The 14,905-nt window shown below is 49.2% G+C and overlaps 2 protein-coding genes; both read right to left on the bottom strand.

Annotated features, from left to right (window-relative positions):
* Positions 1 to 3,419: 3,419 nt before the first annotated feature.
* FFUJ_04963 (uncharacterized protein) lies at positions 3,420 to 6,378 on the bottom strand (the record flags this gene model as incomplete). XM_023571688.1 has 3 exons in its annotated part: positions 3,420 to 3,803; positions 3,860 to 5,395; positions 5,443 to 6,378. The coding sequence occupies 3 exons, from the start codon at positions 6,376 to 6,378 to the stop codon at positions 3,420 to 3,422; spliced, it is 2,856 nt and encodes a 951-aa protein (XP_023425951.1).
* A 4,003-nt stretch (positions 6,379 to 10,381) lies between these two features.
* FFUJ_04964 (probable Lon proteinase, mitochondrial precursor) lies at positions 10,382 to 13,789 on the bottom strand (the record flags this gene model as incomplete). XM_023571687.1 has 2 exons in its annotated part: positions 10,382 to 10,546; positions 10,604 to 13,789. The coding sequence occupies 2 exons, from the start codon at positions 13,787 to 13,789 to the stop codon at positions 10,382 to 10,384; spliced, it is 3,351 nt and encodes a 1,116-aa protein (XP_023425950.1).
* Positions 13,790 to 14,905: the final 1,116 nt, after the last annotated feature.

Here is a 14,905-nt window from a genome sequence, read left to right as displayed (position 1 = left end):
TTTGGCAAGCACTGTAATTCAGATGACCATGCCTCCAACAACTTACGATGTACATACATCTTATCTACCTAAGTCCCCGCTCTGCATCTCGAATTACCGAGATCTTCCTTATGCCCTGTCACTTGGACGAAGGAATGATGCCAGTAATCAGCCCACGATAGGGATCGTTAGCATGTAGGCGCTTCATTGTGTTGAAATTGTGTCGGTCTTTCTCCGCAAATACAAAGATCAACTGGGCGACGTCTGCTCGGACAGATACTGGGTCTTGTAGCTGGGACGAAAGGTCGACGTCGACCTGATCGCTCCTTCCCTCAACCTTTTTTGCTTCCCCAACAACTTTTTGGCGGCTCCAATCAAGTGTGGGGCTCGGCTGGGCGCCCGGGTACCGTTTGGGTATCCCTGCCAATGACGAAGTACCTCACCAGCCATTTTTGGGCATGAGGGTACTTCTATTTCAAGGGACGGCACATCTACATCTAGCCCTGCAAGAGGCAACGCGCCAGTGAAGTGCATGTCTTCCATGCAGGGGAGCCCACACGAAAAACCCGGAGCCGCCTGAGCTTCGAGACTGTAGACTGTGAGTGAGACTGGATCTAAGTCAAGCCTCAAGAAGAAGAAAAATCAGAGAGAAAAATGCTGAGTCCACATCTCCACTGATTTGGTAAGAGGCGATGCTATTTGCCGAAGTCGATTGTGGGATCTCGCATGGCATGTTTGAAAAAGCCCCGATCTATTGGAGGTCATCTATATCCAAGACGTTTTGTTGGTAGACGGGCTTTTAGACCTTGATGATGATGCTGATGCTGAGGTTGGACAGTATCACAAACAGAGCGATACAGGAGACAGGCCAAGACAGGCACACGAAATTATGTTGCATTGACAATCGAAGTGGCGAATTGATCCCAATTGAGCTGTCGATATGTTGGTAAATCACTTCAATTCTGGTTGAGCACCGTTTGAAAACCGGGCATGCCGAGGCTCATTCCCGTCTGCTTTGACGTAGACACACACACACGCACACGCTTATCTCAAAGATCTAGCATCAGCCAGTGCCAGTCAATGAACAGTTCTCACTGTACAGTGCATGCTTCGAGTCGATACCCTCAAATCTTGATAGGGATCCTTGGCCGACCTCACCTCCCATTTTGATATCATAAACTGCAACGTCCGCCAACTCCCGAGTTATCATGCCATGTGCTTGAGCTACAGGCGTCTAATTGAGAACGTCATATGATTCTCATTCCGAGATTCATCAGATTGTGATTATTGTCAATTGTTGAATCCCAATGCAAATAACAGCAAAGATGATAGCCTTCAACATATCAGCCCTATGTATCGCGAACTTCAGGCCAATACAACCTCTGTTCCCCCAGATCGAACGATACCTCGGCCCATTTCGCTGTTTACTGACATGACTTGTCCCTTTGAGGGGTCTCGGTTTTCTAGACTCTCTCGGCTACTCTTTTACCGTGCTCCGAGTCCGAGTGGAATGGGATTGTCGATTCCATTCAGAGTCAGTCCCGTTCTCCCGAGCTCAATGGAAGCGGGCTGCTCTGAGCAGGGATGGTACGTATCTTTAACACCCCTGGTTCGTTCTCCCCAGTTTCCCCAACAGAAACACAAAGATCGGGATTCGCCAAGCTTAAGCGGCTCCACATTCGCCTCCAAATCCAAAAGTTGCAGTTCAATGTTGGCCTTATTCCTCCGTCATCATCAATCAAAATTCAGGCAGAAAAGATTTCACTTCTCGACCCCGACAGTCATCCCAGATCATCTCACGTGATGTTAAACGTCAAATTTGTTGATGGATTCTAGAACAATTCTAGAACCATGCAAAATAACACACATACTTGCCATATACCTTAATTTTCCTCCGTCACGATTATCATAAGCCCTCTGGTAATTAAATCCTCGTCAAATTTACGTCAAAGACTCCTAAACATTAGTACAAGATGTCTGATAGCTCATGACAAGTGGTCTTGGTTCATGGCCATCAGCCTTGATTGCAGCGTCCATATATCACTGCCAATTGAAAGTGACTTCGTTTGTTATGCGATACTAGGGCTAACCAGTTAGGGTCTTGTAGTTCTGGGCGGTGTTCATCCAGGAGGACATGACAATACTTGTCTCTCATCCTCCGACTGTAAATCTGATAGTAGCTTGTCAGGTGCTGCCTTGATGCAAGCTATTCCAGTAACTGCAGTATCGATCTCTTCCGGTAACCCGCCTGGTCGTCTTTGCGATAGATACTACGAGGCAGCGTCGATTAATGAGATCCTCAGTATTGCCGCACAAGGCAGAAGTATGTATATCTCATGTAAAGATTTAGAGGATGCGATCCTAAACTTAAGGACAAGAAGTTAGAACTTAGTCTTCTATCCTCTTCAGTCATCTTATTTAGAGGATACTATCCTCAGACTCGTGTTGGTAAGCTTGAAGCTTGGGGTTTCTTAACGTTAGTTTTACTCTGGTAATCAGGAATGGCTGCGCGGACTTTGCGGTTCATCTCTCAAATGTCGGTTGTACGAAACTGTTCCTCTTACTATGTTGTAAACTTCTGGTCTAAGGCCAGGTTGTCTGAGAAGCACTGATACAAACGAGCAGGCTCATAGGTAATTGATTATGCCGGATATTACGATTGTCTGGAGATCTTGGGCGATTTCCATGACAAGGCAGGATGTAACAGGTGACTTCGGCGAGCGAAAATGCACAGTCACTGCATTTGAAGCCACTATCTGTGACCGCGAAAATAGTAGCAAGCTAGCTGAACTTCCTCGCGATACCGATTACGCGTTAGGTGCTGCTTCAGCTTCGGTAACAACGCTCCAGGTGCCTAGGTTGCAGCAAAAGTGAAGCACTGTATGTGAGGCCGCTGCCACTTCCAACACCGAGGTGAACTAGATCTTCACTTTAACCCTTTTTCTCGTTCCTAGCCCTACGTAGCAGGCGGAGAAAAACGAAGTCGAGATCAAAGAAATCGGTACTTGTCAAGGCGCCGCTTGCAGAGCAAGCATTCCAGAAGTCAAGGATCTCCGGTTTCTTCTTGGTGTTGGCTCTGCCCCAGTCGGAGAGAGTCTCTTCGTGGAAGAATGTAAGTCGATTTGAATTCTCGTATCAATAAAGAACTGTAGAGTTGTAAGAAAATGAAGTTGAGAGATAAGATTAGTAGAGAAAAGATATGCAGAGAAAAGCTAAATCAGAAAGCGATTATCGTGCTACGCATACGCAGGAAGGTAATTGTACCAGAGCTGAGCATAGATTTCGATCAACAGTATTTATATTTGCGCCCTATTATGCAAAATGCCTGCCTATATCCCGCTAAAAGAAACATATGAAATAAACATAGTAAAGTATAGCATAGTCAGTACAAACGAATTCAAACTCAACGTTCATCAAACCATGTCGTTCATAGACATTCATTAGAGTCCGGACGGACAGTTGGCGCCCTTGGACACGTCGTCAGTCATATTCTCTTCTTTCGTCGGTTCGTCGTGAGTCAATAAGTGTGAGATCTGACCCCACGGTACAGATTCAGTGCCTTCGATACCCCCTTGGTTCGCCTTTCCATTCTCTCGGTTGTCTGCTTCCCCTGCTATCATCTCTTTCTTCATTGTAACTCGATTGGTTCCAGGTACTGTGGACCCTTGCTTTTCTGCTGCGTTTTGTTCCGCATCCAGTTCTGCTTTTGTGTTTGGCTCCTCAGAGACGTCCCTCTGGTTTGCAGACGTCGTCTGATGATCCTCTGTCTTGCCCCCTTCCCGAAGCATTTGAGTCTCTTGGCTGTCGTTTTTCTTGGATAGTCCCTCCAATGTGTTTCCCGTTTCCCGATACAAGGCTTGCGCCTCTTTTGTTTCTTCACCTCCAGCATCTTCTCCTTTTTCTGCTGATAAAAGTCTTTTTCCTCCGTTCCCCTTTTCTCCCGACGCATCCTCCTGGTGCCTTGCGCGCCATCCCGTATCACTGTGCCGTTGTCTCCAGGAGTGATATTCCCCGACTGTATTGAGCCGGGTGCTGATTCGTTGTACGTCATTCCTACATTATCCTCATTGCCGCTGCTCGCGAATTCTCCTTGGCCTGCATGAACCTCGTCATCCTTCGCAATGGGAATGACATGCAAATCATCCCCTAAACCCACGCCTCGGGTTGGGCTCGGAGTTGAAGTCGAAGTAGCTGGGGTCTCGTGCCTCTCCAAAGCCGAGTCGGGAGCCGTGAGTGCATCCGAGTCGATGAGTACTGACTTGTTGGCTGTAGGCGTTTCGTCAAGTGGTTTTCCTTCAGGTCCCACATCACTGTAAGATGAAGGTATATTCCGATTAGCTGCCCAGGCAGCAATGTCGTATAGGCCGCGGGGCGAATTATATTCGTCACAATTACTCGGCAATGGGCTCGGGGGAGAGCGTCCGCGCGTGTAGTAATATGGTTCATATCTGACAGGGCTTGTTTCCGCATCGGGTTGATTCACGTAAGACCAGTCGTTAGGGGGTTCGACCGTTCTGATTTGTGGAAGGTTTTCTGGATGATATCCGTCAACAAGATATTGATGCAAGGTGTAGCCTTCATCAACTATCGATTCAGGGGGGTTCAGTTGTCCAGTCTCTTCGCTTTCCCTTTGCCGAGGGAACATCTCCAACAGAGCAGACGCCTGAAGTCGCATGCGCGGGTCATTGCTCAGACAGACTTCTGCCATTTGTCGATACCAGTCCGGGATATTTACTTCGGGGCCAAGTATCAGCGGTCGACCCTGCGCTTCTGGCTCATCCTCCTGCGTTGCCAAGGCCCACAACACCATTCCAAGTTGGTATAGATCTGATTTGACGCCGATGTACATGGTGATGCGCTGGTTACTCTCAATGAGAGGTGTTGCTTCCGGGGGCTCCCAGCCTACTGGACACCCCCTTCTGTTGATGTCGATGATCTTCGCGTCGCCATAACCATCTATAACGATGTTCGACAGTGTGAAGTCTCCTTGCACAAACCCTGACTCGTGGATGTCGGACAGCCCTTCCACGATCTGCCGGGCCCATCTTTCTCTCGTCGCCCAAGGAAGATCATAGTCGCCATCTTTGCAATGCTCATAGATGACGTCGATGAGAGCTCCTTGGTCCGCATAGTTAATAAGAAGACCTTTGACATTCTGATCTTGATCATCCACAACCACACCGTAGAAGTGAATGACATTGCGCGAGGATATTAAAGCATTGAGGGCATTGATTTCATACAGAAATTCGTCTATGGTGTCAGGACTTGGAATCTCCTTTTTGATGAGCGTATGGCCGTTAACATTGACTTTATAAACAAATCCTGACATGTGGGATTCAAAAGTGATGTCTCTTTCTCGAATGCGGCGACAACCCAAATGCTTTATTTGGGCAACAGTGGGATATTGTATAATTTCCTGTATGTCATTAGCTTGGTCTCAGTAAGTCTATCGCAAATACCGACATTGCCATCTTCAACTACGTGCACATGAAGCCTTCCATCTGTTGTTTGAAGCTTCAAATTTGTTACAGTGTCATAAAATTGGATGTCCCTCAAGCTTTCCCTGATCGCCTCATAAATTTTTGCACTCTTCTCTCGTTGGTAATGCGTGTTGATCAGATCCATTTCCAGGGAGTTTGGTGGCGCATCTCGATAATCAAGCGAGATCGTTACACGCCGCCAAAGGTGATCACGCTCGCGATACGTAACAAAAAACTTTTCCCTCTTTGACCGGTCTCTGAAGTGCATACTGAGATTCAGTATCCATGTCTTCTCGAGCTCTTCGTGGATTATAGCGTCGTACTGGGATGCTGTTATCGAACGAGTGTCTGCAGTAGACAAGGTGTCTTGTGCTGGACACTCGTCCGCAAGAGTCATCTCCTCATCCGGATGCAGTATTCCGTCAGTAGGTTCCCTAGGCGACTCATCCGTAACATCATTAACGGATAGAGAGGGGACAAATCGGGGTATTTCGTCCTGAGGGGAGCCGAGAAAGCTTGGGGCGCTGACACGAGGGTTGGTCGCGGGCTGTGAGGCTGACGGTGATCGTGGTCTGTAAGAGCGTCGGTCCATAGACACAGCTCGTCTTTCATCTGGAGTTGGCTCAATAGGCGAGAGGTTAGTCCTCCTTTCCGATACTTGGCGTTTGAATGTCTGCGCCCGAGGTAGTCCAGGCACAACCCTTCGAGACATTCGGCGAATCAGCCCGCCTTTGTCAAGGTCAGCCGAGTCGGCCTCATGCTGAGGGCTCTTTGGCTGCTCGGTAGGTTTACATGGCGTATTACTGCCACTCTGTCTACCAAAGAGCTTTCGAAAGAATCCCTGAGTACCGGACAATGCAGTTGTTTGTGAACGAAGCGTTTGCTGTGGCTCGGACGCTATTACGCCGGCCTGAGCCATGGCCGCGGCACTGCGACCTGCTGCGTACTGCTGTGTTCAGGCACAATAAGAATCAATATCAGTAGTTAGCCACGTTGAAATGGCTGAACACTTAATGATTTGGCGATTGCTTAGTGGCGAAAACGCAATTGCAAGTCGATACCTGTGATACAGCATACACCACGCCCTGTATCGTTTCACAACTTTTGCCTGTTATAAAAACAAAATCTGGAGATGCATATGGATAAATACCAGCCGTGCAGGTAGAAAACGTATATAATAGCAAAAATAGGTAGAATATGCAAGCCAGCGAAATGGCAATGGAGTGAAAGTCCACCGAGTAACCACACAAACACAACCAACTTATCAATTGAAAAAGAGGTTTTTTGAAGTGAGTAACAGGATAAAGGAAATGTTTGCCTGACTCATTCAAGAGAAAGCAAAGAAAAAACGTTGCTGTGGTCGGTAATATCGCCCGAGGAGGTTGGGATAATAATGCAACGGTCGGTGAAGAGCGGGTCTTGAACAAGCGGTCGAAGTCGCGGGGAACGAAGCCGGAGGCGCAATAAATATCAGTGCATCAGGAGCTTTCAGAAGAAAAAAACGATATTATCGTGATGAAATGGGTAAGACTTTTCGGGTGAGATATATCCAAAAAAGACCTGAGGCATCAGAATGTCATTGGAAATGGAGCTGCGATGAACGCCCTGCTAATATCAATGGTAAAGATGAGGTCCAAAGCCTAAAACGGGCAGCCAACGGCAATAATGGTGGATATGGATTGTGACTGGACAAGAGAGTGTGTGTGGGCTGAGTGGATAGTGGCTCTTAGTCGCGGCGGGACGGACACGGGGGGACGGGCGGAGCGGGCGGCGGAGGCGCTGGGCTTCTGACGTTTAGGCTTTGATTATTTTGGGCCTCTCTAGCAGCCTGAGCCACACTAAAGACGTGGGATTCGTGATGACGCTGTAGCTGGACCGCCCTACGAAGGGGCTGGATGCCATGAATTGCAATGCGAGGCATGTGTGCGACTGCTCACTTCGCTGCAAAGCCACCACTGCCCAAGCCTAACTAAACCCAAGCCTAGGCCTAGGCCCAGATGTCAGCGCAGGGCTGTGGTTGTACTTTGCCCCAGACTTGCCGAAGAGCGTCAGGGGTCGTTGCTTGACTTGACGACAGTTGTGCATGGTTTTAGGCGTGAGTGTCGCGACTGTGGTCCATTCATCCCACCATGCCGGAACCTTCATTCTTTGAAGCCACCCAAAGGACCCTGCTAGGCGAGCGATTTCGACCATGGCAAGCAAGCTGTGGCCTGGTCTTGCTGCGTGCGTCTGCTGCTGCAGGGTCATACTTTCAAGAGAGACGGTGACGCTGGACGGCTTGCGGTGGGGAACCATCGATGAGCTGGCCCCTTTCAGACGCCCTTGTCTCGTCCCATTCTGTCGACGCTAAACACGAGTTTGCGTCTCTTTGAGCGCAGGGGAAGGCGGTGATGCATCATTAGGCACGGAGAAAGATTCTGGTCAGGCATAAAGAGCTGCGAACGGATATCGAAAATAGCCGCCGTCGTTTTATCTTGGTGATGGATGTGAAGGTGTAAGAGTGCACGGTTCTTTGAGTTGGTGTGATTTAGCATGCCAATCTGTATCACGAGAACATGACTGACAGGGAAAGGAACAGGCAAGTGCTCTTTGAAACCTTCCCTTGCCAGAAAGAAAAGAAGTCGGGAGAGAGGAAAGACCCAAGTTCAGTCAACGGAAGGTACGAGCATGAATTCACGAATAGGAAACCCCGATTACTGTGCAGATAGGCAACTCCCCAAAACGAAGCAGGGTAGACACAATGGCACTGTAGGCAGGCGTATCAGATAGCATCATTAATATCAAAACACCAACTTCCATTCTCACAGAATCACCAGAAAGCATCATTGTCTCACCTAATGACATCACTCTCCCTCAACACTCGGCAATCAACGTGGTCTGCTCAAGATAGAGATCATGACAGCTTCACTCATGGGTTATGCCGCATCCTTGACAATAACCCACAAGCAAGCCACCTTCCTATGGGGAAAAAATTAAAGTGTGAAGTCACTCAGGCAAGGCACGTGTATCTTGCCGAATATTGCACTCATGTAGGTGCGTGTCATTCTGAGCTGCTGACCCCAAGACTCGAACCATAAGACGGATGATCTAGATGTCCTGTAGACTCCAGTCCAACTGCATACGCAAGCGACGGCGCCGTCTAAGCCAGGTAATCTCAGCTTTGCTGACCGCCTTGTTCAACCTTCTGTTCACTGTCTGGTTTCATGGTGTCCTCGGCAGGTCCTCAAAGTTGGTCAGAGCAGGGCGAATTTAATCAATGGCTAGCTCGTGGTAGCCCGGCACTCGAAATGCCAAGATCTTATGTCGCATATTCGGAAAATAGCGAGCTCGAGGCACTGGACTCCATGCATTAAGCAACATGCCAATGCAAATGCAAAGTCTGAGGCTTACGCATAGAAAGCAATGCTCAGATCCAGAGGAGTTGGCAATGGCATGCATCATGGTACGAGACAATTCATATGCCATTGTCGTATCAAAATTCGCTTCTGGTCTTCTACCGGATCCCAGTCAAACGTCACAGTCTTCTCTCACCAATGGAGATGTGATATGCAATATCTCCAAATCAGGAGCAAATAGGTGCCAGTGCCCAATGCGACTTTACTATGACGGGCTCGATTTTATCCAATTCGCGCACACCCTCAAGCACCTCCCTCAATGAGGAAATACCTAAGCTTGCCGACACCTTAGTTGGTTCAATTCGCTCGTCTTCTTCCCTCTCGTCTCAATTTTCGAACTGGTCACGTCACACAAGCACTCCAGGAGCTTTCAGCTTCACAGGAAACTGTCCTGCGGCCGAGTCTGAGGCCCGATCCACCAGGCAAGATCCCATAAGAGCCTCGCGTGGGGTCAGGCATGAGTGCAGCACAAGAACGGCCCGCTAGAACAACGCTCAAGTGAGGCTACCTGCACTTGACAGGTTGTCGGTTCGCCATGCAAGCAATGGGGCCGCAACACACCACTAGCCCGTATGTACGAACGGGCTTCCAGACGTCTTATAGGCTTCGGTTGGGTGTCAATCAAATTCTTATGCGATGGCTATACCGGCATGTTTAGCTCGTTCGATTGATTAACATGAAGCTTCACAGGACTCAACAGTCTCATGAGATCGTGTCAAAAGATGCGACATGACAAGAAGGCGATATACGACTTCAGATCACAATCCATTGTCGTTATCAAACTTTCCCTCGGCTAGGCTCGTCCCGTGCCTGGCTCCACAGATCCCGCGCCACAGACAAGATGAGATCTCCCAGAGCCTTGGCCTAGCTAAGGTACAAACCAGGATCATCATTCTGGGGAACCATCTGGTGGCATCCGGATATCTACTGCGTCAATGAGGTTGAAAATGCTATGGACCTTGTCGATCCATTGACCCAGAGACAATTTCAGACCTGTGACAAAAGGTCCTACCAAAATTCCTGGCATACTCCATGCTTCAAGGTTGTCACCACCTCGCAGGCCTCGAACTTTACCAAAGCAGTGTTCTTCCACACCAGCCATTACGCATTGTGGCTGGCATCGTAAACACTTACTAAGTTTAGGGACAGATCCTTAATATGTCTGTGATATAACGATCAGTGTCATTGGCTCGGGCAGCACCTTGTGATCATAACATCATACGCCCGAGCTGGGTAGTAAAGTAGAATGACGTCGCTTTCCTATATATACAATTATACATGAAGGCGTCAACTACACGCTGCCTTGTGACACCCCAAACAAACCACTAATGCATGCTTCTAATAGTACAATTTCCTCATTTTGGGAATAACAAGAGTAGGAGTCTTTATATCGTTCATCTAAATTTCTCGCCCATGCCCAAACGCCCTTCAAATCAGGCCCTGCAGCGTTCATAACATCAACCTTCTTTCAGTTGGTGCTAGATGATAGCTGCAAGGCTAGAATGCATCGATGCCTCGTTCGGTATTTTAGTCCTCCTCTTCAGCAGACTCAGAGTCGTTCTTCTTCTGCTGAGCCTTCCACTCGCAGATCTTGCATGTGTTGGCCTTCTCCTTATCGACGTTTGGGAAGACAAGGTCAAAGACCTCAGGGTACCAGGCCACAGCATGACCTTCAAGACCCTCCTTGATGTTCTAGAAGTATTCGTTAGTAATCGGAAATTGGATACCGGATAAGATGGGGAAACATACCTCGGGTAGCTCTAGCCAGTCAGACATGTTGTCCTTGGGGAAGATGATAGTCTTGCAGCCAGCTCGTCGAGCAGCAACAGTCTTCTCACGAAGACCACCAATGCGTAGTACCTTTCCAGTGAGTGTGATCTCCCCAGTCATGGCAACTGTAGGATCAACGGGGGCATCGAGAGCAAGAGAAAGGAGTGAAGTAGCCATTGTGATACCAGCTGAAGGACCATCCTTGGAGACGGCACCATCTGGAACGTGCAGATGCATCTTTGCCTTGTCGAAGAAGTGGTTGTCAGGGAACTGCTTAACCATGAAAGACTTGGCGAAAGAGTAGGCAATGGTAGTAGATTCCTTCATGACATTTTTGAGGTTACCGGTGATCTCGAGGTGAGGTCGTGTAGATGGTCGAAGGGGAGCCTGGAGGATGGATTCGATATACATGGCGGCACCGCCAAGTTGTGTCCAAGCGAGGCCCATGGAAACACCGGGAGGGTTGACCTCGTAGAGACGGTCAGAGGTGAAGACAGGAGGTCCAACGTAGTCGGTGAGGTTATCCTTGCCGATAACAACATGGACAGAGTCAGGGACGTTGAGTGGCTTGCGGGGCTTCTCCGTGGTCGCGCCAGTTTCGTTAGAGGTGGACTCCTTGTCCTCGGTAACCTCCTCGGTCTTGCTCTTCTTCTCAGCCTCCTCAAGAGCAGACTTGCCCTCCTCGGTGAGAGCCTCCTCTTCAGGCAAAACTTCCTCGCCGAGCTCCTGAACGATCTTGAGGGCGGACTTTCGGTAGACCTTCTCGATCTGCTTCTTAAGGTTTCGCACACCAGACTCACGGCAGTATGACTTGATGAGCTCCTCAATTGCCTCCTCGCTCAAGTTGACATCAGCGTTCTGAAGTCCAGCAGTCTCCTTGGCAGCGGGGGCAAGATATCGTTGGGCGATGGCCATCTTCTCATCGGCAACGTAACCAGAGAGGGTGATCAGCTCCATGCGGTCGAGCAGGGGTCGAGGAATAGTGTCAGTCATGTTGGCAGTGCACACGAACAAGACCTTAGACAGATCAACAGGGACATCCATGTAGTGATCCAAGAAAGAGCTATTCTGCTCGGGATCGAGCAGCTCCAGCAGAGCAGAAGAGGGATCGCCCTGGTAACCTCGGCCAATCTTGTCGATCTCATCGATCAGAATAAGAGGGTTCTCGGTTTGACACTTCTTCAAAGCCTGGATCATACGGCCAGGAAGCGCACCAACATAGGTCCTTCGGTGACCCTTGATTTCAGCAACATCTGTGAGACCACCGACACTAAACCGGTAGTACTCACGGTTAAGAGCTCGGGCAATCGACTTTCCAATACTTGTCTTACCCACACCAGGAGGTCCGACGAAGCAGAGGATCTTGCCCTCGACAGTGCCTCGAAGCTTGCCGACAGCGATGAACTCCAGAATGCGGTCCTTGACGTCCTTGAGACCGTGGTGGTCCTCGTCCAGAATCTTGACTGCATTAGGGATGCCAAAGTTCTCGGCACTCCTCCTGCCCCAGGGAATCTGGGTGAGCCAATCTAGGTAGTTCCTTGTGACGTTGAACTCGGAAGCGGCTGTCTCGAGATGAGCAAGCTTGTTAAGCTCTTCATCGAAGACCTTGCGAACTGCCTCGGGCATGGCAAGGCTGTTGGCCTTCTCCTTGAACTTCTCGACGAGCTTGTCCTTTCCATCGGATTCCAGGCCAAGCTCACGACGAATGCCCTTCATCTGCTCCATAAGCCAGTACTCGCGCTGCCTCTTACTAATCTTGTTCTCGACATCCTTGCTGATCTTGGACTGTAATTGGGCATTCATGAGCTCCTTCTTCAGCACCACAAGAGCCTTCTGCATCCTCTCCTCGACGTTGAGGCAGCCCAATACCTCTTGCAGCTCCTTTTGCTCGCCTGAGGACACGGCAGCGGCAAAGTCGGCGAGCTTAGCGGGTTCCGATGTAACATTTCCGGTTGATTGACTCATAGAGAAAGTGGAGATCTGGTCTCGGAAGAGATTGTTCATTGTGGCGACTTCCTTGAAAACGTTGACAATTTCGTTGGTGACGGCGCGAATGACAGGGCTCTTGGGATCGTATGGCTCATCGACAAGGTTCTCGACGTTGACCAGACTGACGGGGTATCTCTTGAGGAATGATGTTGGCTCATACTTTTCGGCTGTCTGGTCAGGCTTCTTCTCGACAGCGCTCTCCTCGAAGCTGGCAACGACATCTCCCTTCTTCTCGGGAGTAGCCTCTTCCTCTGCGGGCTTCTGGGGAATCGGTTCGGGTGTGGGCTCAGCCTTAGCATCAGTCTTCTTAGTAGTATCTTGGCCACCAGGGGGTAGTAGACTGGACAACTTGATACGGCGATGGGGGTAGAGGATGGCAGTCAAGGCACCTTCTTGGCCGTGGATGGGGAAAGCACTTGTAATCTGGGCGAAAACACCGACATCGTAGACGTCCTCGGGGTTCCTGATCACATCCTCATCCTCGTTCTCGTCCTTGAACAAGAATGCACCAACGTATGGCTGACCACGCTTAATCGACTCGGTGATTGCATTCGCCACCTCGGGGTCCTTGATGGTAATAGCCTTGTAGAAGCCAGGGAAGAGTGGTCTTCGAGCAATCGGGATTGCTAGGACTTGGGGGTAGACTTCAGGGACGACAGGCTTCTGGAGAGCTTTCTCGGCAGAGGGCTTTCTACCGCGACGACCTCCGTCACCACCTGAGTTGTCACCTCCAGATCCAGATCCAGCACCTCCAGCAGCACTTCCCGCCTTTCCATCGTTCGATTGCCCAGCGCTATCGTTCTTTCCAGAGCCAGGTGAATCGGGGCCTGGATTCCTCGACTCGGCCAGTAGGGGGCTGTCGGCTTCCCTGCGCTTGTTCTCGATATTCGCCTTGGCCTCCTCGTCAGATAAGGGCTCCGTCAATGGCTCTATCGCAGACTCGAAGAAGCCCTTGTCGTTGCTGTCCTTCTCTTTGGTGACTCGGGCAGATGTGGAAAAGGCAGCGGCGACTAACCGTGGTTGAATGGCGGGAAGCCGACGACCGCAGATGTGATGGTTGCAGTAGGCGGGAGCAGAAGCCCATCGTGCAGCGGTTGCTTCGGAAGATACTCGTGATGCGCGGACGAGAGAGCGCTCAAGAATGAGGCGGCCCGAGAGGCGTGATCGGGGAATCATGATCGTTGATGCCGCTGCGATTCGATTGTAGCGAACACGGAGCTAGAGCTAGGATCCGAGGGGTTGAGAGACGACAGGTAGAAGCTCCCCGCGATGGGCAGCTGTAGACTAGGGTAGACTAGACTCGACTCGATTCGACTAGTTGATACAATGAAGAATTAAAGAAGAAGAATAAAGTGTAAAAAGGAGAAGAAATGGTCTATCATAAGCAGTTGACAAGGATAATACAACTAGACTAGCAGCAGGCCGCAATTGTCCGCATCACCGCTTGGCTTGACCCTCGCTTTTGGTTTTGGTTGGTTTTGGTGGAGGCGACTTAATAATCGCGAACTCGGACTTTACTACATCATCCAAAATTTCGATTCCAAGACGTTCCGCGCTAGAGGTAGTTCAGTTTAGTCAGCCACTGACCAATGAGACCCCGCTATCGGCTGTTGCGCCGGCCGTTTATCAGATTGCGATACAACTACCGTTGCTCGCGTGCCTCGTGCCTCAGCCCAGAGCCTTCTCGACTTCTATAAGTCTTTCTAATTCTTATGATTTGGTTAATACATCTATCTATCTATCTATCTATCTATCTATCTATCTGTTTGATCAGATCAATATGGTTTCGCATCGATTTGATCGTCATGACTTGTTATATCTGTCATCATAAGATCATGCTGTCATAGACAGGCAACTAGCAAGCAAGTCAAGAACTAGGAGCTGTAGTAATACCATTCATTACCCAGCATACCAGCTCAATTATGTATGTTTAGAGTTCTATGCTGGATAGAATCTTAAAGAGATCGACTGGAGCATTATAACCAAATTGGGCTATCTACTTATTCTTAATTAAACGCAATGAGTGCCTTGACACGGCGTGTAGCGTTCTAACCCAGTAAGTAAAGGTAAGCCTTGCAACAGTAGCAGATGTTACTAGTTGTTCATTTTTTCATATCGTCACAGTCATATCGGGTGTAATTGGCGTTCAATTTAACACCAGTTTAAACACCATGTCCCTTTTCAAACATACACAACACGACTTTTACTGTAGGTCATGAACAGATATAAGTTGATTGACAGTCGAGACTACCCTATACTTCTCCGCAACCAAACTTGGCAACGACTAACAAC

The sequence above is a fragment of the Fusarium fujikuroi genome, chromosome FFUJ_chr02, assembly GCF_900079805.1.
Source record: "Fusarium fujikuroi IMI 58289 draft genome, chromosome FFUJ_chr02".
NCBI lineage: Eukaryota > Fungi > Ascomycota > Sordariomycetes > Hypocreales > Nectriaceae > Fusarium > Fusarium fujikuroi.
Note: the sequence above shows the minus strand (reverse complement) of the source record. Positions and strands in the feature narration are given on the sequence as shown.